The 25,714-nt window shown below is 44.2% G+C and overlaps 2 protein-coding genes across 3 annotated transcripts in view; one reads left to right on the top strand and one right to left on the bottom strand.

Moving 5' to 3' along the window:
* Nucleotides 1–25,714, top strand: part of LOC117900601 — a 59,971-nt gene that overhangs the window by 8,969 nt on the left and 25,288 nt on the right. Inside the window, exons 5-6 of the mRNA XM_034811013.1 lie at nucleotides 21,792–22,019; nucleotides 22,664–22,803. Coding sequence (XP_034666904.1) covers nucleotides 21,792–22,019; nucleotides 22,664–22,803 — 368 coding nt within the window. The remainder of the gene's footprint in view (nucleotides 1–21,791; nucleotides 22,020–22,663; nucleotides 22,804–25,714) is intronic.
* LOC117900598 lies at nucleotides 38–24,753 on the bottom strand. Of its 2 annotated transcripts, XM_034811008.1 has the most exons (13): nucleotides 24,570–24,753; nucleotides 18,794–18,890; nucleotides 15,639–16,030; nucleotides 14,925–15,097; nucleotides 13,875–13,940; nucleotides 12,798–12,944; nucleotides 12,598–12,727; nucleotides 10,334–10,470; nucleotides 7,358–7,502; nucleotides 4,784–5,049; nucleotides 2,765–2,884; nucleotides 2,226–2,364; nucleotides 38–659 (listed from the first exon to the last, which is right to left on the bottom strand). In XM_034811008.1, the coding sequence occupies exons 2-13, from the start codon at nucleotides 18,855–18,857 to the stop codon at nucleotides 72–74; spliced, it is 2,367 nt and encodes a 788-aa protein (XP_034666899.1). In that variant the 5' UTR covers nucleotides 18,858–18,890; nucleotides 24,570–24,753; the 3' UTR covers nucleotides 38–71. The 2 variants fall into 2 exon arrangements, with proteins under 2 accessions (XP_034666899.1, XP_034666900.1); XM_034811009.1 differs by lacking the exons at nucleotides 12,598–12,727; nucleotides 12,798–12,944; nucleotides 13,875–13,940; ... (2 more) ...; nucleotides 18,794–18,890; nucleotides 24,570–24,753 and having other exon boundaries at nucleotides 10,319–10,337.

The raw sequence follows: 25,714 nt of genomic DNA, 5'->3' as shown, positions 1-25,714 counted from the left end.
AGAATATTTAGAAGTTAAAGTTTAAGCACTGCTACATTATATACATTTTATTAAGTGGGCTTTCGTATAACTTATTCCACATAATTATTCGTCAAATTGCGTTGATCTTCGTCCTCTCGCCTGGTGGCAGCCTGATTGATGTTGTGCAGAACATTACGCACTGCTCCGGGTGTGCCATCCAGCGAGGAGGTCCATGGGTGATGGGTGGACTGCTGCTGCTGTGCATTGTTCGGTGTTGGGCTTCCAGCGCTGCTCTCCATAATTGTCGGCATATTGGGTGTGTGCTGCGCCAGAGCCGACTGCGGCTCGTTGCGCTCCAACAGCTGGGTGAAACTGCCACCAATATTATCGATACCTTCGCTGCCCCGTGAATGGTTGTGTGCCGATCGAGACAAAGGACGCCAGCGATTCAGCTTTTTGGAAACCATCCGCTGCAGTGGCGGCGTTCGGGTGCCTGTCTCCACAGACTTACTGCCCGAAGAATGTTGCTCCAGCAGACTACTCACGAGCTTATCCAGGGCCTTCAGATCAACGTTTAGTTGAGAGTTGGGTATGGAATTCATGCGGCTGCCAGCCAAGCTGCTCGAATTCGTTTGCACGGGGTCGCCATCTGGTTTGAGTCTGTTGAGGCCGGCAATCTTTGCCAGTCGTTCCGTGAGCTAGAAACACCAAAAAAGAAAACAGAAAGTTGAGCAACTTGTTCTAGAACTACTTGTATCACTGATATTTCAACGTAACCAATTAAACTTTCTGGCATGCATATGAGAAATTACAATTAAGCAATAAAAACTAACGAAATATGCCCTTAGGCCTTGAGGAAATTGAACCACCATACAAGCATCGAAGAGAGAGAGAGAGAGAGAGTTTTCTCTTTACTTTACGCCAGCAGGCAAGCCGCACTTGCAATGGAAGAAAAGCAATATATTTTCGGAAGCGAAGGCTGGCGGCGGCTGGCAGGTCTGTCAGGGCGCCCGCTCTTTTCTCTTCTGTCGATGGCCCGCTCTTCGCTCTTCGCTCTTCTCTCTTCGGTCAGGGCGCTCGCTCTTCGCCCGCTTGGTGCTTGGAGCTGGTCGGTGTGCGACTTTAATTGATGTTTCATTTCCGTTGCAAAGTGCTTCCGTTTGCCTGAGTCTCGCATCCGTTTGTTTTGTCCAAGGTGGAGGCAGAGTGCCGACCTGGTAATTGAGTATCAATGCGGTTTTAAGTGAAAAATGCTGCCAACCTTTAGCTCTCCCTCACTTCTCCTATGCCAGGCCGCGACCAACGGACTCTCTCCCTCTCTTCCCGTGGTGTGCTCAATGGCCAGCAATTTCCGTTTTTAATCTTTTACCTTGATTTGCTCACTCTTCGTTTCGTTATTCGTTATTCGTTTTCATTTTCATTTTCGTTTTTGCTTTATATTTCTCAGTGTTTTTTTCAATTGCCTCGTGCACCATTCAAATGGGGTTAATTGAGTTTTAGTGGCCGGGACTCACTTTAAACTGATTACAAGCTGTCGAGAGAGGGTGGGTTTCGAGGGCGTTTTTGTCGTAGACTTTGCAAGTTGGCTTTGCATTTCGCTCAGGTATTTCGCAGCCTGTCTCTCGAAATATTTAGAGCATGTCAGTCTGCCATCCACTCAAGTACCCTCCCTCGCTCCTTGGAGGGAGCTTCTCTCTTTCCCGCTTTATCCGCTTGCTCCAAAATGAATTAATGTAGAAGTTGATTTGTGGCAATCGACGCTTGGTTGGCTCTTGAACGCCTCTTCCCAGCGAGTTTTAATTGAAGCGTCTTGCACGCCTACTCCTTAAAACAGGAAATTAAGAAAGTTTTTCTAAGCATAACCAACTGGCCCTATAATCACGGAATGCAAACTTTCCATCATTAGCGCATGCAAATGCTTCACACGGATAAGGAGCAGATATCAAAAATGAAACTTTTTCGATTAGATCTGCTCTTAGTTGCTTGACTCTCTCTTAAATTTAAACCCAACCCAACTGAGCCAAGCAAACAACTAGAAACGAAGTGGTGGCCCTGTCCAACAGGTCTTGTTCAACAATAAATCGTTTATGACTTTTAGCTACTCAGTAATCCCGAGTTGTTGGTTGCAAGTTACATTGATTTATGAGCAACCCAACGTGGCCTTACATTAAGATTTCTCTTCACATTTCTTAAATAAACTGAGGATAGCCCAGGCAGAAACTCTATTCTGAGCACTTCCAATGAGTTCAGTGCTTACGACTCACCTCACCAGCCGCATTGCTTGAGTAACTCATCCGCTTGACCTTCTTGAAGGTGGCATCGTTCTCGGCCTGGGCCAAGGCACGCTCCAGGGCATTATCCATTTGGACATCGCGTTCCTCCAACCCTTGATATCGGCCGCTTCTGAGGAAGAACGAACAAATGTGTTATTGCTGTCAAACTTTTCCTTAAAACAAAACCTTAAGATTTTTGGCTGTCTTTAAAATGCAAAAATCGAAATGAGTTAATTAATAGAATATTCTACGACCATTTGCTGCAGGCCTCAGGCACGCCTCAAATACTTGAAATGATTTCAATTATGCGATAAAAAATATTCATTCCCCCGCCCGGACATTATAACTCACATTATTTACCTTTGCAAATTGTTTTCATGCACTTTTCATGACAAATGTGTGGAGTAAATTGTCTTGCCTCAGGACATGAGTCATGACCCATTTACACATGCAGAAGGCAATTGTAGGCGACACTTAAAATTGACTCGAAAGGCGGCAGGCATTTTCCCTTATCTATGTTTGCCACTCACCCAAATAGCTTGTCCATGCCCCTGACAGTGCCTGACAGACTGCCACGAGTGCGAGAGGCCGGATGCCGCATTGTGGAGCGATTTGTCTTGCGGACGGTGCGAAGATCGGTTTCCCAGAATCTGTTGAAATGAAGAAATTTAATTTAAATCGAAAATAGTTTAAGGGCATTATAAAATATCTTTTAAGTATCCAATGTTTTCGATGACTTTCTGCAACCACTTTTGCATCCGTTAAGCTCGTCTGAACTTTTCTTATTATATGAAATATCCTTCGGGCTATTGGCAACAGTCCTCATTTGTGTTGGCATAAGAATTTGTGCGACATAAAAATAATTTTGGAATTGGAAGCGAAGCGAAACGAAACGAAATTCGCAACAATAAACCGCTGTCAAAAGAAAGCCACAGAAATGAAAACAAAACCAATTCGCAAGAGCCGGGCAAACTGAATAACAACAAATAAATATGAAATCATGCACTTTATGCGTAATATGCAACAGCCTGCGGACCGAAAACTAAACCCGCCCTGGCATGGCGGAGCCCTCGGCTCCCACTCAGATTGGCCTTCATATTGCGTCCTTTTATTTGCGCTCGGCCGCAGCACGGGACCCGACTCTTCGCCCTTGCAAAGTGCAGAAAAACAAACAAACCAAACAATTGCGAACGGATAGCACTAGAAGATTTACACAAACGTCTGTACGCTCTGGTCAATGGCTGCTGTAAGAGCTAGATTATATGGCAATCTGATCTCGACCCACTCTACGCAGTGTGCAATTGTGAATCAATATCGCCAATGTTGGCGAACTTCTGCTCAAAATAAATATATCCCTTGCCAGAGCATGGATTCAGCACACACAATTTCTGCTAGCCAAACAAACAACGACGAAATGTCGATGGAGGGAGCGTGTGCGTGCTTAAATAAACGTTGGAATAGACAAAAAATGTTTTCGCACATATTTGCGCTGGCAAAAATATGAAATAAAATGGCACACTTTTTCGCGGTCACTTTATGGTAGCACAACTTGGATGGAAAAACTTTCAGCACTCGCTTAAAGTTATTAAAGGTCCGCCCAGTCCCAGCCAGCCATATGTCTGGACTGTTTTTGGGGCGGCCTAGACACGCTGAGGCAACTTGGGTTCCCATTTGTCATTTCAGCTAGCAATGCCGGGCGTTTATTTTCATTAAGAAATGTTTCATTAGGAGAAAACATGGAATAAGTGAGTTAATTATGCGATACATCATACTCTCCATCAAGCACTGCAAAGCTAAAATCACTTTCTGTGAGTGTTGGACACAATTCTGGCAAATTGTTTTCGCAAGGAAATCTTTTGCACAGACGAATATGAATCGTTTTTTCCGATACTCTGCTCGGCTTTGGCCTTTTATTGATTCAAATGTGCAGCCTGCTGATGGGTGTCAGACAATCCAAGTTAATTTCCCCAGCTAGTTGGCCCGAGCACACGCACACGCACACGTGTCGTTTGTGGCAAGTGTGTTTACCCACTGTGGGCTTAACCACTCGGTACGTAATGGTTTAATCTAAGATTGAGCCAAAAACCAATAAACAAACTGAGATTTATCAACCTAGATCTGATTAAGTCAGAGCCAATGTTAATGCTGGGCATGTGTAAAATGTGCAAATACGACAGAAATGTATTTGCATATGGCTGTGATCGACCACAAAGGCAAAACCCCTCAAGAACAAGCCAATGAACGGGAAACTGACGAGCCTTGTGGTTGATATCTGCCTGCGTTCGAGTGCGTTGTCATTATTAATTACACTTACAAATGGGAAAACTGGCCAAGCGCATTTAACGGAAATGATAAGCGCAAAAGCAATTTCTCCCCATCATTAAATATATTCCCAGTGCACATCGTTCAACAGATTTTTACATAAAGTATTATGTTGCTGTGAGCAAGCGTTGACAAAGGGTGTATGTAAATATGTAAATATGTACATATAAAGGAGTTGTACATAAGTTTATGTATTACTTATAATTAAACTATAAATCTACACTCACCGCTTCAAGTCCGGACTAGCTGTGTATGGCGCGGATACTTCTTTAATCTTCAACACTATTATGGCCGTGATAAATATGCAAATCACATTCACAATTGTCAGGCAGGCGGACACAATGCCATTGATCAGAAATTCCGTGGGCAAGTAGCTTGTGTAGAGGAAGGGATACGCGCTGGTTGAGTTCATTGGCTCGTTCTTCAAGTGCGGAATGCTCATCCGCTTCTCCGGATATATCAGCCAAATGCAAGCCAGTGACCAGAATAGACCCTGCAAGGCAAAGTAAAGAGAACACAGACAGAGATGAGCGAGCGAGAGAGAGAGAGAGAGAGGAGAGAGAGGAGAGTGACTTTGAAGTTTGTCATGGTCGCTGCTCTGGTGGTGGTGGTGGTGGCGGTGGCTCTGGTCACATGTGGTTGGACTGGCGCGTCTGCTTTCGAGGTCATAAGGTCGCCGCGTGCTTAGTTCCGAATGGTCATTGGCAGGGGGGTGTTGCCGGAGAATGCCGTTGGCTTTGGCATACAAAGTAGTGTGGCAGCCGGCCTTGAATTGTTATAACTTTACAGTACGAGTACGAGCATGTGTGTTGGGGGGGACACACACAGAACTCGCAGATAAAACTTCATTGTCGCATTGTCGCATTTTCTTCTCCTTCTGTTATTCTTCTATTTTCTTCGCTCATTGCTTTTGTATTTCGTTTCCTTGCTATTATAAATTATAATGACTCAGCAAGTCCGAAAGTGCGTGCCAAGGTGAATTATTTACAAGGTGACGTCTTCACCACATGGGAGTCTCTTCGTGTGCCAATACTCCGTCTCTCTCCCCTTCCAGCGCTTGCCTCTCTGAGCGTGGTGAATAAGTTAGCGGACAACGTCACCTTGTTCGCAATTTCACCATGGTGCGTGCCTTCCGTATATCTTCGGGTGTGGTGTGTGTGTTTGCTTTTCCAATTGTCTGCAAGCTCAGGGCATTTCTTTTCCTCGACTTACTATTTTCATTGTTATTCGAATTTATGATCATTGCTCCGTAAATTATTGCGTGTTTGGATTTGAAAGTAAGGGCAGTAAATTTTCTACGAAGTTTGGAGTTCATTTTGCAAGAAATGTGCGAGAAGATGTATGTACATACATATGTATGTACATATACATATGTATGTAATAATGTAAAATATGTAATTTAAAGATATTTTTGTCGAATTATTAGCAGTAATTACTTTAAATGTAAATTAATTGCAACACGCTTTTTTTTTTTTGTTACTGTGTACACAAAAGCAACAACGACCGTTGGCCACTTCAGTGTCAGTGCGTGCCGCTGATTTATGCCGCCCATACAGCAGCTCGTACTCGTGTAAGTTGACGGAACAAATGGAAGGAGGCGTAGAAGCGGCACTTGCACACATGCTCGACCAGCACAGTGGCCACCATGATTAAGCGATTTCGGCGCCATTGTTTTAGCCGGTTAAAGTTCAGCTTCGGTCGGAGCTTCCTTTCTGTGCCTCTCTCCTCTTCCCTCCATTAGCCCATTTTACCCCAGTATCCATAATTTGCTTTTTGCATCATTTTGTCATGCTTGTGGCCTACGCCTTCCAGCCGCGCCTTTGTCTTTCTGTCAGCATTGATAAATGTCAGCAAGCGGCGCTGCTGGGCGAGTTTGTTTGCTTGTTTGTTTGTGTAGCTCTTGCTCTGCTCTGCTCTGCTCTTGCGCTGCTCTTGCTCTGCTCTGCTCTGCCTTTTGCTATGTGCAAGTTTTTGTCTGAGCTTCCCTTTGGTGCCTTCTGCTGTCTCTTTGGCAGTGTGCGTGTGCGAGTTCGCTTTATAATTTTACGCAACATCCGCTTGCAGTTGGGAAGCAGGCTTTCTGGTTGGGATTCACAATTTGCACTTGAAAATTGGGTCGAAATTTATGCACTCGTTGCGGTTACGCCACACAAAGTAGGAAAACAGCTGAGAACTGGCGCTCGGGGGAGCGCTCTCTCTCTCTCTCTCTCTCTCTGCTCAAAGTCCTGCAGGCGGATAGATTTATGGGGAAAAGTTTTTGGGCAATGCACTTCAGATTAATCAGCAAATTGTATTTCAGTCTAATTTATGGCGAGGTTCACTTCAGGGTTCAAGCCACAAAAAATTCCATGACCAAAACTTCTTCTACGCTCGCCTGCATTTTTCCCTAAACCAATCCTTGGCCGGCCCTTAATGTCCTGCAGTTTCTGGTAGGTTTTCGTATTATTGCAACACTTGAATTATAGTTATGAACTGGGCTGTAATAAATAGAGAACTTTATCGTTCCTTCGATACGAATTTAACTCGAAAAGAAAGCTTTGAAATTGGATTTAAATGATTGGATCAGAATTCGAATGTGTTTCCGGAAATCATCAACTGCGCAGTTCTTTTCACGTTGAAATCCTACTAATGGGACACATTTTTAGGTTCCTGCAAATCTTTTCCATCAAAATATTCCCATCTTCATGCATGCTGACGGCGTCTTTTGTGAGCCTCAGGTATCGGCTTACCAATTAGGCACACTTCAGACATGGATAACGTTCTGCATTGGTGCGTAACACACACATTAATTAGCTACTCACGCAATTGACAACGGGCGGCAGGAGGGAGGCCGAAATGGCGACACCAATCAACGGGCCCGCCGAGCCTTGCAGCAGGGCCACAGCCACGCCAGTGCCAGATGTCAACGCCCACAGAACGCCCATCCACAAGGCGCGCACATTGCCCCTGAGTATTGGAAGAGAGAGAGAGATTATTATTGAAAAAATCAACTGTAAAATGGCAAATGGAAAAGCACAAAACGAATTATGAAAATTAATTAAGAGCACAACAGAAGGCAAATGACAAATGTCATTGGGGCCACCCTCCCCACTAAATGTTTCCATTGTTGGATTTTAGGATGGAGTGGGGTGTGGCGGGTAACTGCAAATTAAGTCACATTAAGACGAATGTTTGGCCAACAAGCGACGATTGTCGCTGACACTGCTGCTTAGCCGACTCGCTGTGCTGGCATGGGTCAGCGGGAGGGCAGAGCATTTCTCTCTCTCTGTTGCCAGGTGACGCTGACTTTTTATACTTTTTCTTGCTCATTCCACGAAGATTTTTTGACACTCGCGCAAGTTTGTCAAGTGTCAGCGGCTTTGTTATCACTTCCGACAGCCAACCTGGCCGCCCCGGGGCTTGTCGAGTCAGAAGTCACAGTTATTTAATGGCGCAAAATGTTGGAAAACTTTTCATTGCGACGTTTTGCAACACTCTTTCGGGGGGCATTTTCCGTGATTAAAACAAGAAAAGAAGTTACACTTTTTGTCGAAAGTCTTTCATTTATAATAAGTTAATTTGTTGTCTGTTAAATGTACAATTAATATTGTTTATGTTACTGATAATCACGCGTATAATACTCCAACCAAAAAGGGTATCCTGAGTTATGCTCCGCCTCTCTTGGCGTTTGATTCATTCGCCTCATTTGAACTCCTGCCTTGCCTATGTGTATGAAAATTGTGCATATTTTTTATACCGGGGAGCAACTTTTCTTGATTAATGGCGCTTTAACTTTTTTGCTTTGTTGCCTCGTCGTAGGTGTGGGTTTAATTTATGAATGTTAGAGTTGAAACTTTTTGTTCCAAGAATCACTTTATTACACGGCGGCAATTTACGCTCAATTATGGTCCAGAAACATTTGCTTGGGCCTACAAATTGTTAATGGCTGAAATTCGTAATGCAAATGAGGGCACATCAGGGCTTGAATTGCCCAAACTTTGTTCGAGTCGCGTGTTGAAACATTTTAAAAATAATGCTGGTAAAATGTAGCCAACGTTCTCGACTCTCTGTCTGTGTCAATAAGTGGTGAATGGAACTAAACAATTACTAAAACATAAGCTGCTTTTAGTTCTGATTTAAGTGAACTGCAGAAATGCAGGAGCAAACACAGTGTTCAATATTTTACAAGGGCATCTAAACATTTTGCTCCTGCTATTGCCCCTGAGGGAACACGCCCATATTTAATTTATTTCACTCATGTTATTTCTGCATTGGTTTTGGGGACAGGTGAGCAGGGTCAAAAGTTAGTTGTGTGCAGAACTTAGGTGCATATTGGCAATGCGCAGTTAAAATTCTGCAAGTTAAACTCGAACTGGAGAAACATCTGTTAACGTTAAGCACATAATTGGTGGGGAATATTTTGCGCTCTTAACTCATGTATTTGTCTTTTGTCAATGAGTGGCTGACCAATCCCAGCGTCTTAGCACGTGCCACGTGACACAATTACTGAGTTGAGTGCACGCCAACAATGGATCGGCAAAAGAATGACCAGAAGGAAATTCACGCAAGAATCTGCAAGGATTCATTACGGGTGTGTGGTGCTATTATTATGATGAAGATGTGGATAGTCATGGGACTTGGCCGACAATAAAGCACAAGCCCCAGCCACTACACTTAATTATACAGATACAAATACATTATGTCCGTGTCCGTGTCCGTGTCCATGTGGCTGTGTATCTGCTGGGCACATTTAGATGTCAGAGACTCGACTCGGAGTCTCTCGCATTGTGTATTATTATTTTAACAATTTATTTTGTGCAATTAACACAATTGCCGACACACATTCATTCATTTCACGCAACTTCCGGCAAATTCTGTGGCTGAGCTTAATTTATTGCCGTTGCTGCTGCCGTTGCTGTTGCTATTACGGGGCGTGTGCGTCCCGTCCCCTAAGCCTATTTTGTGCCCACTGTTGGAACAGATTTACGCAGACGGCGCGTGGCAACTTAAAGATTCCTTCGACAAAAAACGATGCCGTAATAAATGTGTGCTCATATATACACTCGCAGAGACTGGAGTGGGGAAGGGAAATCCCTTTTAACGAGCATCCATCCACCCGCCTCACATTACGCCAGGCCTGCGGATTATTTGACTTATTTGCAAGTAATTTGTTAGATTCTCACCCATAGGTTCAGCCATGAGTTAAAGTAGTAGCAGAAATCTGTGCCTCATGCGACACTGGATAATTAACGCACTTAATGGATTTTGAATACTGTTCTCCAAACTCCTAAGTCACTTTGGAACTGAAGGGGGATTTGAGTGCGTCGGGAAATGAATGACGCGCGATAATTAGTCCTAATTAATATTATTAATGGTTATTCTCAACACTGCAGCCAGAAAGATACTCTTCACATCAGACTTTTCTGCTCCAAACATTGACAAAATATTCCTTTGCCTTTCCACCGCGTGAGCAGCCCGTTTTGATGCGTTTGGACATGTTTGTGAGTTCAAAGATATGAGCACAAATGTCTGCAAATCATGAATATCTCTTAATTAAATTCGACATCAAAACGAAATTGGAATTTGAATTGAATTGGGCGCCACAAGTCCAGAAAATGTCATTCAGATTTGATTATGCCGAGTCCATCGATGACCAAATACCCGGAATTAATTTATTGTTCATGGCTGGAACTGTGGCTGCCGAACGTGAGGTATTTGCGACAATCTAACGTAATTGTTCGGCTTGATTGGGCATGATTTGGGGCTTGTTTAACATTGCTTACCATTCGGCTCCTTACCTGCCACGCATTTCCTCCGTGGGCCAGTCCGAGTTCTGACCCCAAGGCATTTCGGTGGTGCCCAGAATCAGACCAAAAACGAAGCCAAACAGCAGCGAGATGAACATGCCCAGCACAAGGCTGAGAAAGCCAACGCGCTGAAACGACAGAGGGGAAAGGACAGAGGGCTGAGTTACAGTAAGTTAAATGCCAAAAGATGCCAGAGAGGGAGGGAGAGCGACACTTTAAGCGATAATATTGCATAGTTTGAAGCGCCAAGAAACGGCGACTAGATTCGTGACATGTTAACCCAAATTTGCAGGCACGCAGCTACAGCTGCAAAACTGCTCTTGGCAGCTGCACACACAAAAGAAAAATGCTCTAATGTCAGCCACATGATGTCGTCTTAGTATGCCAAACCACCTACCAGCCCTGCACTCCTTCCCCCCTCATTCCCTTGTCAAACACAACTGTGACGCATATAAAGCAACTGCTCCGGAGCTGCGGCTTCCACCGAGGAACTAACAAGACGGAAAAATGTTCAACACAAGGGGGCAGTGTCCTCACAGCAAACTTTCCAGTTAATGCACTTTAAACTGTTGGCACAACAATTTAACAAACTCCAAATTAAAGTTGGGTGTGAAAACTTTGACTAATTTCCGTTGTGGTTGCAGGTAGACAGACACAAAATGCACTCAAAGCTGCGCTTTCGGCATCAAATGAAATGCAAATATTTGCAAACATTTCAATTTAATAACATTCAATGCAACTGGACCACAAAAATATGATCAAACCAACTCGTTTTCCCTATATTATGGGTGTTCCGTTCAAGTCTTGTCTGTTACAATTATTTTTAATAGCCGCCATCAATTTGGACTCTTTTTCATCGTCTGAAATGGTAATTTCTGTGTGAAATATTTGCACAAACTGTGAATGAATGTTGGTTGTAATAGTCAGTGTCCATTTCATATTTAGCGGACATGCAAATTATTTTGTGGTGCAATAAAAACAAGTCATAGCATACTTTTTTGCGTATCAAAATACGTAGCATACTTTTTTGGGCGTTTCAAGTTTCGCGCTTTAAGCACCAACGGAGTTATGTCAAAGATTATGATGCCGCAACTTGAGCTACTTCGTGAAAGGAAGGCGGCCAAAAGGATGCATACAGACAGGCAGACAGACAGACAGACGACATACATATGTGTGTATTCATTTCAATTAAATTTTAATTGAAGTACGCAGGTGTCAACACCCGCAAGACACACCTGGCTATGGCTGTACATGTTTGGCTGAGTGTTCTGGCTAAAATTGTGTCAGCAGACACCGAGCTGACAACTAGTGGGGCTCTGGGGGCAGGTACAGTCCAAGGTAGGTCCATGCCAGCTCATTCACCTCTTCATTAGAAGTGGTAGCTGACGAATATGCTCGTACTTACCACTTTATTTGTTCTATTTGGGTTTCCCTGCTTAGATTTTTATTTAAACTGTCCATTATTTCAATGCTTTTGTGTATGCTGTGGCCTTAAGCCTCGTCTTTGAGTTTCATGAAGCAAAATCCGCTTTCGAACCAAATTTCTTAGCTGTGAGGCGTCGCCAAGTTCTGTTCGTGACAATTATGACATTTTTAACAACAGCTGAGGTTCAACATCAGATTTTATTTACAGTGACTTGCAGGTTGCCCTTAGAGCTAAGAAGCTTAGCTCAGATTATACAAAAGAAAGCAAACAAAATGATTATCTGTCTCCAGCTCGAGGGAAATTCTCAGCATGAAGAGTAAATATTATTTTATAAGTTGCATTTCACCTTTTCACATAACTTCTCACATCAACACATGTCGAGAGCATCGAGAACACATTGAAATATTTGCACTCGACTTCGACCTTGTCAATAAACAAATCTACAAATTTTACCATTTGCCACAAGAGCGTAAATCGAGCGCTGTGTCGCCATGGAATAACCCAAACACTCGTACGTAGAGCACACACTCGTATTGCTGTTGGTTGTGTGTGAATTTTGACAGCTGGCACCGAGGAAGGATTGCAAATTGGACCGAGGACTTTCATGGCAATTTGCTGGTTTTTATTATTATTCAAATGACATTTGCTCGTAGCTCACATTGAACCAGTCATAGCGGAGTCACGAAAAAGTGTTGACACTTCGAAAGCGATTTTAAATGGGCTTTTAGACACCTCTACACTATTTTTCACTTAGGTGTTGGATGTTTTTATGTATTTCGGAAACTATGCACAGAAAACACTCGCAGCCGCATGTGAGTGGTGCACTTACCATTAGCTCTTTGTCGGAGATAATTGCACCGAATGTTATCGACATTACGGGACCCATAAGCGGCGAGACCAACATGGCCGCCACAATATTCGGGGCATTATTCTCCACCAGTCCGAGGGCAGCCAAAGAGCTGAAAGCAAGAAACAAAGGAGAACTTAGCTGTTGCTCTCTTCGTTTCTACAAATTTTTCTCGAACTTACTCGGCGGTAACAATTAGCAGGAGATAGTCGAAGGACAGGGATCCGCCGGCCCGCACTCCGTCCACCACCTGCTTGACGGTTAATTTCGATTTAATTGATTCCACAAAAGTGTTCCACTTCGAGACATCCTCAGCCGCGGCAGCGTCGCTGAAAAAGCCATAAAAGCCAAATAAATAAGCACAGCCATCAAATAAACTGGCGTGAAGGCTGGATAAGATGCGGACAAAGTGCCATAAAAATGTGCTCCAGCTGTGTAATAGCTGCAATGCCTTTTTGTTGGGTTGAAACAGAAGTTCTGTCCCTGGATTTAAATGGGATTAGCAACTCAGCAATGTCTCTGCTTTATTCCTGCTCTGTCTTGGTCCAATGATTGACCAAATCATCATCCTGGAAGCAACCTCAAGTCAAGCACACGCCAACCTCAATTACGAGCTCATTGTGTATGCACACAGGTGCGCCAGGAGTCTGTGACAATGACTGGGGCAAGCAGTCATCGTGTGTATATTTGCTGTCGGCTTTGCCATTTCCAGCACATAAATTTTGCGCCCAAGCTGGATGCATTTAACCCGTGTCGAGGACCAATGCCATAACCCTATCAAACTCAAACCAGCTCTCCATATGTGTCCAAATTCTGTGACAATACTTATGCCAAGTAGCTCGTAAGTCTGCCCAGAGCAGCAATAAACTTGGGCATGCGCCAAGCGGGGCCTACGGCCTGACAGGGGGGGCCCTTCGGCTAGACGAGGCGCAAAGAGGAAAAAACCAAAAGGCGATGCCATCGTAAAAGCGGCAAATGTCACGTTTCTAACAGCCAGACGGACAAAGGATGGCGCTGAAAGTGAGACTGAGACTGCGACTGGGAGTGAAAGTTAATGAAATGACTGACGCCTTTGACACGTAGGAGAACGAACACCTGAAATTAGTTTTTAACAAAGCACCAGCTGTGGGTGCCTGACAAAAGACATTTTACTGCAAACTGCAAACTACTCGTTCACTTTCTGACAAACGACCACCTACAATGACAGTGAAATACCACGCTCTAGTACAATGCAGGCGACTGCGTGTGGGTGCACTTACCTGTAGTCATCTCGCATGTTGGACGCATCTGTGAGGGCGTCATAGCTAACGCTGCACGGCAGAACGCTGCATGGGAGAACGATATCAATTGAAATATGTAACCAGCACGTCAGCGCCTATCAATATTCGCAAGACAGCCCAGTGCAAGGTGAACAGAGCAAGCCTGTGGTTGCTGCGTGGTGAATACAGCGAACAACGTCACCTTGTATGTAAATTCACCTTGGTGAAATAACCAAGACATCAACCTAGCGCCGTGGGCTCTCTCTTGAAATTCCTTGAATTGTAACACATGTAAATGTGTTTGTTTGACACATTAGTTTAGAAGACATACAAAATACACATGTTTTATGCGTTAATAATACAGTAGACTGCGCCTTCCTATGGGAGGACACTTTGTGTCTTCAGTTTCAATTGAATTTGTGCGCATATTAATCGGATAAAACTTCACCTTGGCTGACTACTCCGCCCGAAGGCATGAAAACCATCTGCACTTTGTCTCTTAACTAGCTTCGACTCTCCCCTGGGAACTGCACTTTGGGCCCGCTTCTCTTTAATGCTATTAAATGATTATCACACCTACTTATCTTCTCCTCCCCTGCTCCTGCTGCAGTTTATTGTCTGTTGCTCCAGGCATTGTTGGTGCTTTTGTTTTTGTATGCCCTTTTCTTGGCCTTTGTTCTTGGTCTTTAATTTACTTAAAGCGCTACTTACTGCAGTTCATTGTCCGCTTCGAGGTCTGTTGTATTTTTGTTTATTTAATTACTCTGGAAGCAAATGTTCTGCCGTTGAGGAGAAGCAAATTAGCCCGGAAATTTAATTTTATTTGTATAATATTTCACCACACCTCAAGCTCTTGCAACTGATCTCCTGCTAAACCTTAGATTCTCAGCTTTCTGCATTTTATTGCATTTTTATTAAGACCAAGAGACAGGCGAAGGGGTTGCCAGCTGTTGCACGGCAAACTGTGGAGCGACCGACGTGACTTGGCTTTCCCGGCACGTTTCGCGTTGCGTCCCCGCGTCGCCCTTGCCTTTCAATGTCTCAACTTACCTGACACTGGAATTCAATTTAGTGCCAATGCCCAGTTCCGTGAGACAGTGGAGAGTGGTCTCGCAGGCATCGCCGGCTTGCAGTGGAAAAACGACGTGATGAAAATAACCTTTTTTGCTTGTTGTCCAAGTAACGTGCTCAATTTCAAGCTTGACAAGTAACTCCTCAAGTACCTGCAAAGGAAAGACAAGCAACAGCTTAGCGCTGAATATTCCTTTGACTTACAACTTTTGCATTTAATTGGATCGCTGGGGACACGACTGGACTGGACAGAATAGAATTTGATTTAATGGTTTGGCGACTGTAGATTTATCTCAGCCTTGAACCTCTGTCCCCCATGTGGTGCATTCATCAATCTTTAGCTGGGTTCCCATCTAAGCCACCTCATTCATCAGCATAATCTACCACATGATAACATCTGGGAAACGTTTTACGTTTCGCAAAAGTATGCAATGCGCTCGAGTCACGTTCTATCTCGTTAAGTGCATCCCACAAAGCATTCACAGTCGCAGTCGCAGTCGCAGTTGAAATCAAACTCTTGTCGCAGAACGCACAACGCACAACTCACACGAAAACCAACTTTAAGTGCTTTGGGGAAACATAAAGCTTCTGGCGCACTTGACCATACATTCTGGTCGATAGCATGAGGGGAGGGTAAGGGTGAGGGTAAGGGTAAGGGTAAGGGCACTTGTAACTGCCCGGAGAACGACTTACCTTTTCAAGCGGCACCACTAAATTACGTCTGTCCAGCGACGCACTTGTCGCAGTTGTGTCAGATCCTAGAGCTCCTGCAGTACGCTTAGGCCCCTCTGTTTCTGGTCGACTTGCGACACCGACACGTCCAGTTCCTGGACCAACACCACCGCCACCTCCACCTCCACCACGCCCACCGACCACACCGCGTCGATACTTGGGCACATTCTTGTCACGTAATTCGACTTCGAGTCGTAGTATTGTGTTGTTATTCTCCGGAAGATTGATGTTCAGATTATTGTTGCCACCTCCACCTGCACCTCCTGCCCCACCAGTGCCAGCCGAAGGTTGAAGTCCATGATGGCCACCAACAATCCCGACTGAAGCATCGGTTTTAGCCACATTTGAAGTGCCTGGAATTGGTTAATGAAAAGGTGACGCAGACATGTACATAAATTTAAGCTGATTCACTATTGAGGTGGATTATCTTATCCATGGAAGATCTTAAATCTGTAATCAGTATTTGAATATATGCAAAAACATTCGCAGAATTTATTAGCCTGGAGGTTTTTGTATGTATCACATTTCGGTTTATTTATTGCCATTTAAGTATTTATATTGTAAATAGCGTAAATGCTTCTGATATTTGAACAGCCAGTTAAGCGTTTAATAAACATTTGTTCATGGTCTTTTGACCGCTAAGCTCAGTTTTTCAGCAAATTACGCTAATTAAATGCCACGTTACCAACAACAAATATTCATTGTTTTCATGCAATTATTATACGTGTGTTTTTACCAATTAAAGTCTGATTAAGAGCCAACCAAAAATGAAACAAGCCCATGAAGCATGGGCACCGAACTAAGCTCCACTTGAGCAACATTTGTGCATGCATACATACATTTGTAAACATACATTTGTATATATACATACATCTGTACACACAAGTGGCAAGCGAAAAATCAAATCAAAGTCTAAATAAAAACCACACAAAGGATCACAATTTATTATGCCAACAAGAAGGGAGGAGACTGAGAGCGCAGCAGACAGACGTCGAAATGTAATATAAATCCCGCCACATTGACAAATGCCGAAATAAAGCTTAAATGAGCTTAGGCCCGAAGCCAGAAGCCAGGAGCCAGGAGCCCCAAGACCGGCCGCAAGCGTTGCCGGGCGGAGTGGCGTGTATGGCTGAATTTGTTTCACATAGTTACATACTCCAGTGGGCAAAGTTGCCAAAGTCAGCAAATTTGCCACCCGTGGCTCGGCCAATACCTGACCATAACCTTAGTCCTTGGTTCTGCTTTGACTATTTGATTCTGTTTCGGTTGCTGGCATTGAATGGTCCCAAAGTATCGGAAATCTCGGATATCTATCGTAATTTATTTCTGACACCACTCATTCACTGATTCCACTTAAATGCATGCAAACCATTTTCGGTCTTTTTTCCTTTTTCGTTATTTGACACACTTTAAGACGTCGCCAAGGACATCTTAACTTTTCCTACTTATATTTTTTCAGGCCAAATAACAAAGTGTTATTTGTTGTAATTCCCTGGGCTTGAGGCACTCGTTGTTTCCAGGTCCTAATGAAACTTTTTTCACGCCCCACATTGCCCCCAAACCCTGCCACTCATCAGCTTATCTTCATTGTCATTATCAGCAAGCCGGCTGCCATAGCGACTAACTAAATTAATGATGATTTTCTTTGATGGCTTCGCCTTCGGCTTGTTTTGTATTTAAAATAAATATTTGATTAATGCTCTTGGCAAAAAATTGACTTCTACATGCTTGTTCGCTCCGTTCGCCATTCTTGGCGTCAGATTTCCCAAGACGCTAAGTCTCGTATTTCCATGTGGCCATTTCTTTCATAAATTACATTGTTTATGAGCTTTTATTATATACATTTTTTATCGCGTTTGATTATGATAAATTGTTGGCTAAAATTGACGGTTCGAGTTTTTATAAATTAATACAACTTTTTCGGTGAACCTGCACTGTAGGAGATGATGTAAATGAGAAGTGCTGAAGATGTAAACAGAAATGTATGCCTTGCGAAATAATAGCAAAAGAGAAGAAAAGAAAGAACGCAGTAAATTAACAGTTGTTCCTCTTATTCGTATTGTTGCTGAGAGCGAGCTTTTACATCGAGAGAGTATCGCCTCAGCCGACTGTGGCCATGACGAAACTATACAAGGAGATCACTCGCACTTTTCACTCGCTTAACTTCCTAATTTTTGCCGACGAGACCTCCTTATATAGTTTCTTTATGACTGTGGCGGTGGTTGCCTTTTGAGAGAGAGGAGGATCAAAAGGGAATTAAAAAAAGAGAGAGGATGATGCAGTACGTTGTAAAGTACTGCGTAAGCAAAGAGTGGCTGGCACAAGGAATAGAAATCACTTTGTTTGCTTCCAGCTTCGATGCGCTCCAGACACAAAAAATGCAAGAAGAAGAAGAGCTCCAAAGCCACCTCTGCCCATCACATACATATGTAGATATGTACAGAAATATGTATATGTACATATATACATATGTACATATGTATGTTTGTCACCAAAACGATTAAATAAGACACACATAGCCCAGACCGATTCTCGCTTTTGATGCTCGTCCCAAACTGTTATATTCCACAATTATCCATTCAATTTCTTTAGTGCTAATTAAATTTTAATATTACATTTTCTGGCGACAGAATGTTCTTCCTATTCTTGACATCCTCTCGTAAAATCAGCTTCCTAGAAGCCTCTTCTAAGACTCTGCCCAAGATAGCCCAACTGTGTTAAGCACCCAGAAAAAGCGGAGAATCCTTGTGTTTATGTCCGTGTGTGTGTGTCTGATGGGAGTTCATACAACATTCATGGAATGCTTTCAGGCCCCGAAACACTTTTACGATATCATAAAATAATTAATAACGCCACTAAACAACGTAATTACGCGCTAAGCCCAATGCATACAGGTAGGGTAGGTGGCGTGTGTCTGTGTGTGTGTGGGTGTGTGGATGTGGTAACGGAACAGTACGAGAGCAGAGCCTGAGTGAGAGGCCGCTCGGCAGATTATGTGGTTGCCGGCGCCGCGCCGCCTAGATGAATGTTACATGTTCGTGTAAACAAAATTGCAACTTTGTATTTAATTAGGCACAAGCGCTTATTTAATTTTGTTGTTCGTACCACGGACTTACCGTAAATCAGCTCACGTTCAAAATTTGCCGTCGGCACAACGATTAGAAAGACGACGCCCGGCATCCTGCTGTCAACGACTTCTATCCACTGCTGCCCCTGTGAATGGATAAGCCAAAATGGCCCGCGTTTAGTTGGCAAAATGTGTTTCGAAGCAGGCCAAAGCTTAACAGCCGCCAGATACTGAGACTTTCATTTAAATTTCCCAGGGCACAGCCAACAACTTGCTGGCCAAAAAGTTGCCAGGTGCTCTGACAGTGTGCACTGCTTTCAGCCACTCCTGAATGCATTCAAAACAGATAACTCTGTTTTGCATAAGCCGTAGAAATACACTCCCAGCAACAAAAGCACCCCATTAACCCTGACGACTGCGACTAGTAGTAGATTCAGTCAGTGCATTAGCATCTCTGTCTAGTTAAATGTTCACCTTTTAAGACTAAACTTTTTAACGCTGAAGCCACTTGCCGACAAGCTAGTCGTAAATGAGAACTTAAGGTCGTTTATCAGTAGTTTGCCGTGAGTTCTGCTTGCATTTTATGTACTCAAGAGCACGAACATACTCACCACGATGCACGTGAATTAAAATTTCTTAATTAAAAATACTTAGCATGACTCTACTGGGTCCGTAGCCATACAAACTTTTTCTGCTCAACATTAATTTCCTTTCATCAATCAAATATAAAACTGCCTCTGCGCAGTATTTGCCCAAAAGTCGATTTTCGAGTGCACTGAGCTGGAAAAAATAAGAAACAAGCCTTCAAACCAATGTGTATATTGGCTCGCACAGTTCTTCCGTCTACTTGAAATTAAAATGCCATTAGCACAGAGTTGAGATAAAAACGAAACAAGTACGATTAAATGTATGTAGGAGCAGAGCAGACGGGAGCAGGATATCGCTGACGCCTGAGTGCTGATGTTGCGCCTGGCCTCTGCTTTCAAACTGTTGGCATGGCTCCTGACAGTATCTGCTGGAGTTCCGCTGAGTTCATGCCATCGAACGTACATATGTACATAAGTGTAAGCGAATAAGCCCCAGACTTAATGCAGCTTGAATTTGTACTCTTCAATGAAATGGCTTCGATACATAAGGCCTGCAGCCAGCTTAAGGTGAATTTACGTACAAGGTGCTTGTCTCACTGTGCGTGGTGAATTGGCCGTTATTGGCCGCCCCCTAGCGGACAACGTAACCATGCAAGTAAATTCAACTCGAGCCAGCTGTGAACGAAGTTTATTTGGAAGGGCACTCGAAGGTGTAGTCGAACAAGTAGACACACAAAGAAATCAAAGTTTGAATTGAGTGAGTTCATGCCAGATTGGACAATTTTAATGCCGGCAGCAGTACCTTATTTTTTCCACACTTTTACTTAACAACTTTTCACAGGAGCTGCACAGCAAACAAACGGCCTACTCGTACTCATCTTTATTCTGTTCTGTGCCGTTCTGCAGAAGACCAACAAACTCATTCACCCGTTCCCCACAAGCCTCTTAAGAACTTCCAAGCCAAACAACCGAAGCCACTTTGCAGCACGTTGCACTTTTTTTTTCTTACCACTTGCCATCTTTCATTTTGCGGCATATTTATAAAAAAAGAAAGAAGGAAGCGAAGAGAGAGGCAGAGAGAATAGTGGGAAGTGTGCACGAGAATGGAGGCTGCAGGAAATTCTTTTATATTAACCGAAAATATTTATTTTCTTGCTTGCTGGCTTCGTTTTTTTGTGCGCACTTTTCTGATTAATTCCGTAACTATATATTTACACAACTCGGGTGAAGTTTTCCTCCGCGACGACGAGCCGGGCCGGGCCGGGCCACTTGTGGAGAGTGCAACACTGGAGACCCCCGGCCCGGTTCGAGCTTTACTTTTCACTTCTGCTCGGATTTGACTTGCTGCTTTGCATTGTTGATCCCAGCAACAATGGGGCCCACCCACTGATTTGTATGAGTAGCGAGCGAGTTCCTAATTAGGGCAAAAGAGAATTGCATTAGCCTCGCATTCGGTGCAAAGTAATCACAAAGTGCAGCCCCAAAAAAATCCCCATCAAAAGCCAATTGACGCTCCAAGGTTTTGCAGCCACTCCCTGAAAGGCGCTGGAAGGGTAAACATAATTACTACCAATAAGTTTTGGCCACAGCAGCCAACCTACAGTGTCCACGTCGTAGTAAATAAGTCCAGGAAAAGCCGAAAGACTTTCGTTGTCAGCTTTTGATTTCGTGGCTTGCCCCCATTCTCTCCCATTGCTCCCCACACTTTTGTGGCAGTGTAATGCCGTCTTAATTAAAAGCGCTAATTGGTTGTGTCTGCCACGCACAAGAAGTTCAAACCCCGCAAAATGAGTGCCAATTTTCACCCACCCAGCACTAAGTGAGTGGGTAATGGAGAAACGAAACTAGATATTCTTTTGGAGGTAGCTCCAGTCTCATCTTTATGAAAGATAGTTCGATTATTCCAGCAGATTCTTCCAGTAGGTTGAGTGACCGCTGACCAGCCAGAGCAGGAGCTGGCTTGAGCTCAATGCATAATCATTTGAATAAGGATAAGCCTCACCTTAAGTCCTGCTCGGAGCACACACGGCTGCCACCAAGCTCCGAAAAGTTTCACCAGAAAAATGTCTTTTATGGCCAGTTTCAGCTTCAGCTTCAGCTTCAGCCCGCAACTTAAAGTCCGATAAGCAAAAAGCAAACCCAAAAAAGGCGAAGCTCCTAAGCGCTCTCCTGTGTAAGATTCTGCAGGTTACTTGGCCGCAAAATGTTTCCTTTCCTTTTTTGCTATCTAGTGGCGATACCTCGTACGCGGATGCGTGCTCAATGCTCAGAGGTGCTATTTGCTGGAATATTTTATCATTAATGCCAAATTATGAAAGAGTGCCAGAGTCGAAGGTTGAGGTGGGAAAAGGTGCCAGAGATGGGCATTAAAGGGTTCCATGCTGGGGCACACTTTTCGTAGTTAAGCGCGCTTAAAGGATTTTCTTTTCATAAAAATATATTTGTTCTTCTGTTTTGCAGCTTGGTCGAGTGCTGCGCAACTTCAACATAACAAAAATCAGCGATCTCGAGCTGATTTCGAACTCCACCGAACGCTTGGACATGACTTTCCACTTCTTCGGCATCAAAGGCGACTCGCAGCGCATTCGGGAGGCAATCACACGAATGGTGGAACGTGGCAGGATCGGAAACTTTACTTTGGTGGCGAATTTCCATCACATCGACGAGAATCCACCGCTGAACGTGCTGGTGAGTCGAAAGTCGAGCAGGAAAATGTATTCCAAAGAGAGACATTTCATTTCGTTTCTTATCTATTGAAAATAAATATTCAATTTGTCACTTTTGCACTCTGCTCCCTGAGAACATCAATCAATGGGAAAGCATTCCATGATTGATTTTTTGTCGAGTGGAACATTTATTAACACAGGAAGCTGGCTGGCTGGCTGGCTGGCTGGCTATTAAAAGTGCAATAAATACATACACTTCCATTTGCGATCCAATAATTCATGAACTATTGAGGCACAGTAAAAACAACAGCCGGAATATCGTTAATAAATATGCAAAGCAACACCCGCACTCGTACATAAATATGCCAACACTGCGGCATTTGGCACTCGGGCCCGAGCAACGAGAATAATTATTTATTAATTGCGGCCTGCCTGAGCGCACAATTGGCCTCATCAGGAGGCCTGCAATTAAGTTGCATTAACAGGACGAGCAAGCCGCCAAACCTCAGGCGGTTCCAGGCAAGATTGGTAGCTCTGACAGGAGCAGCCCCAAGCCCCAAGCCACACCTCAACCGCAGGCCATAGCCCATAGCCCATAGCCCAACTGTCGAATGTCTAATTAGTGTAACATTGTCTGACGGCTGTCCATGCGTTCCTCCATTGCAGGAGCTGAGCGTCAATCAACCGCAGGCCAGCGTGCGCGAGGACAGTGAGTTCATCATATCCTGCACGGCCCAGGGCTCATCCCGCATGCAGTTTCAGTGGTTCAAAGACGGAGCCGCGGTGAATGCCAGCAAGGCAACGAGGTAAGTAGATAGACAGGCTCCAGCTGCTTATCACACAGCCACCGGAAGGCCCCCCGTTTCAGTTGGTTCCTAGTTTTAATCAAAAGAGCATAAAGAGGAAATCCTCACACGCGGGAGCGCAGGGATGGGCCAAGGGATGGCCAGCACAAGTGTTCCATTTGACTTTATGACTTTTACACATCAATAAACATGACATCAAAAATAGCCGAACAAAATAAAAAGGAAACGGCCAAAAGGGATAAACAAGTGAAGCCAAAGATAAAGATTTGTCAGAAGCCAAAAGTGCAGACCCGGACGAAGCCCAACCGCAGCGAGAGCAGCCGAATGATTGATCAAAAATTCAACAGTGTGAGGCAGTTGGAGCACATGTGTGGCCAGCAGCCAGAGGTTGGGGATGCTAAGGATTCTGGATTCTGAATTACATAAAAGCCCTATGGCCGTAACTAACGAGAGGCTGTTACGTGGACCACTTGGCAGGGCGGGGTGGCTCTCAGGGGTTTAGCTTTAGGCCCAACTGCGACCCCAACAATATGACTTGAGCACAAACTTTAAGTGTGTTTCGTGTCATTAGAATTCCGAGGCAAATGCTGGAATATTACAATTCCTTCCACAACATTTTAATGGTTTAAAAATACAACAGAACAAAACATAAATCAATGTGCGCTCAACCTTAGACTTTCCAATAAGCAACCTATTTTGGTAGGATTACTTAAAGCGGGTAAAAACAATGGGCACAGAGGCTGCTTCTCTATTTTTACTCGCAGTCGCAGCCCGAACTTATGATTACTTTTCTGCATACCCAAAACACACACACATTTGTGGGCACTTGTTTGGTCCTGTCTGGGCCCCACCCAAGGACCCCAACCTGAACGCATTGATGTGTAAAAAATGACTGGCTTACAAGCCGCAAACACATGTTTCGGCGCCAACGCTGGGGCAAGTGCGGGTATTAGTAAATATTTTAACTAAAATGAAGTGAAGTGAAGTCATTCATTTGGACATTTACTAACTTTGCATTGCACAAACGAACACACATTGGATCCGTCCGATGACCTAACTTTTGCGTACTAAAACAGCCGGAAGTAAGTCAATTGTTAATGCTTGATTTCACCGCAGCTGAACATTGCACGTGGCTGAGTGTTATTCATTTCCGAATAGAGCTCCGCAGCAGCATTACCAGTATATTTTATATATAAATTCCGAAACCGGCGGAAGGTATTTCCTGTGTCCAAATGTTGGGCAAACTTAAAGCTGAAAATTGAGGCGTTCGACTGCTAACAGTCGCCCGATTTTGACCCAGTTAACAGCTGTTTAACGGTCACACACCGAAGACCCAACCATAACCCACTTAATGAATGCAATTATTTTCCAATCACGTCGCTAACGCTGGCAACCCAAGCCGCCTCCCAAGGCGCCGGCAACCAAAACTAACAAGAGGCCTTCAGGTCGGGCTTTGATTAACATGCCTTGGCGTTCCTATGCCACATGTGGCAGGGCTCGGTCATTAATTGCCACACTAATCCTGTCTCCTTTAGAATGTGGGTCTGCCCGCTCCTCGCCATTGGAGTGAGCAGCCCAGTCCGAGGGCCAAATGTGCTGCTGATTAAGTGTTACAACGGTACTAATGCTATTATTAGTTTTAGCCCATGCCAACTAAGTCTACGTAACTATTCCTCATTGAATAAGCTGCCTATCTTCGTTGGCCTGATTGGTTTTGAGCTGAACAGCCGAATGGAGGCTGCTCCGATTAAGGTGAATTTACTTACAAGCTGAACGTCTTCACCAAAGCGGTTCTACTCCTTACTAGCGCTTGTCCCTCTGTGCGTGGTGAGTAAGTTATGGGTTCTCCCCACAGCGGACAACGTCTCCTTTTCACTTTTCGACAAGCGCTTAAATTTGTTTCTTTTTCTTACAATTCACTTCACGATCTTCCTATTGGTAACTTGCTCACAGCTGTGCTGTCAGCAATAAACTGAGCTGGAACTGATTATCTCTGACACTTTAATATCCCCACCGGCATGCACACACATCATCCGCCTGGCAAACTATCGCTAATTCCATAAGCGAGAGCTCGCGAATGTAACAACATTTGACGCATTTTGCACTGATATGTTATGTCTAGGGACTGCCACCAACAGTTGACCTTTTAAAGAGGGCATGAACCACGATTTGTGTAAAGTTTACTCTAAGCTTTTTTGCAACTTTCGTTTCTCTCAGCGCCATGACATGGAAAGGGTTGAAGTTTCTCTCTGACTGCCTGTCAATGCAATTTAATCCGCTGCCCCTGCCCCTGCCCCTGTCTGATCCCAGACTGCGTCTTTGGCTGCAGCCAACAAAACTGTTTCGATGCTCTGTGTCACTTTTGGCTAGCTTCTGGAAATTTGTCAAACTTGCTTAAAAGCCAAAGCAAAATTCAATTTCGGCAGCAATGCAGCCAAATTGCCAGACCCGCAGAACCAGTCCCAGCCCCAGCTCCAGCCAAGAGACACAAGTAAAATATATTTCGTATATTTTACAAATTGGCTCAACCCGGGGCAACAGTAATACAAAATTTGAGCAACAAAAGCGGCAACTGTCTTGACAACTGAACGCAACGCAACGCCGTTGTCTAGGACAATGGAATACCAGCTGAAGCTCATACAGGGTGTAACCAGCAACAGTGGGCTTGCCCTGCCTTGGTGTATTTTACATCTGAATGGACACCCTGTCTAGTCCATGCTTGAGAGTCACAATCCCACACGAGTAACTGTAAAGGGGGAGTCACGATTTTCATTAGTTTCATTTTGCTCAGTGCGTTTGGCCGGATGTTTTCCGCTTTCTTTGCTGGCTGTGGGGTGACAATGACAGCGCCACAATTAGTTGCACAAACCCACCCGAGCTGCTCGACTCCTCCGAAATTTGGCATTATCTC

Source organism: Drosophila subobscura, chromosome U (genome assembly GCF_008121235.1).
Source record: "Drosophila subobscura isolate 14011-0131.10 chromosome U, UCBerk_Dsub_1.0, whole genome shotgun sequence".
In the NCBI taxonomy this organism is placed as follows: Eukaryota; Metazoa; Arthropoda; class Insecta; order Diptera; family Drosophilidae; genus Drosophila; species Drosophila subobscura.
This window is presented reverse-complemented; position numbering and strand designations above follow the sequence as displayed.

Bases quoted from the DNA above. Each gene is read 5' to 3' on its own strand.
- LOC117900598 (XM_034811008.1), bottom strand. From the start codon at position 18,857: ATGCCGGGCGTCGTCTTTCTAATCGTTGTGCCGACGGCAAATTTTGAA. The intron at 12,728-12,797 runs GTAAGTTCGAGA...TCTTGCTTTCAG, and splicing joins CTGCTAATTGTTACCGCCGA to CTCTTTGGCTGCCCTCGGAC. The intron at 5,050-7,357 runs GTGAGTAGCTAA...TTTGCCTTGCAG, and splicing joins TGCCGCCCGTTGTCAATTGC to GGTCTATTCTGGTCACTGGC.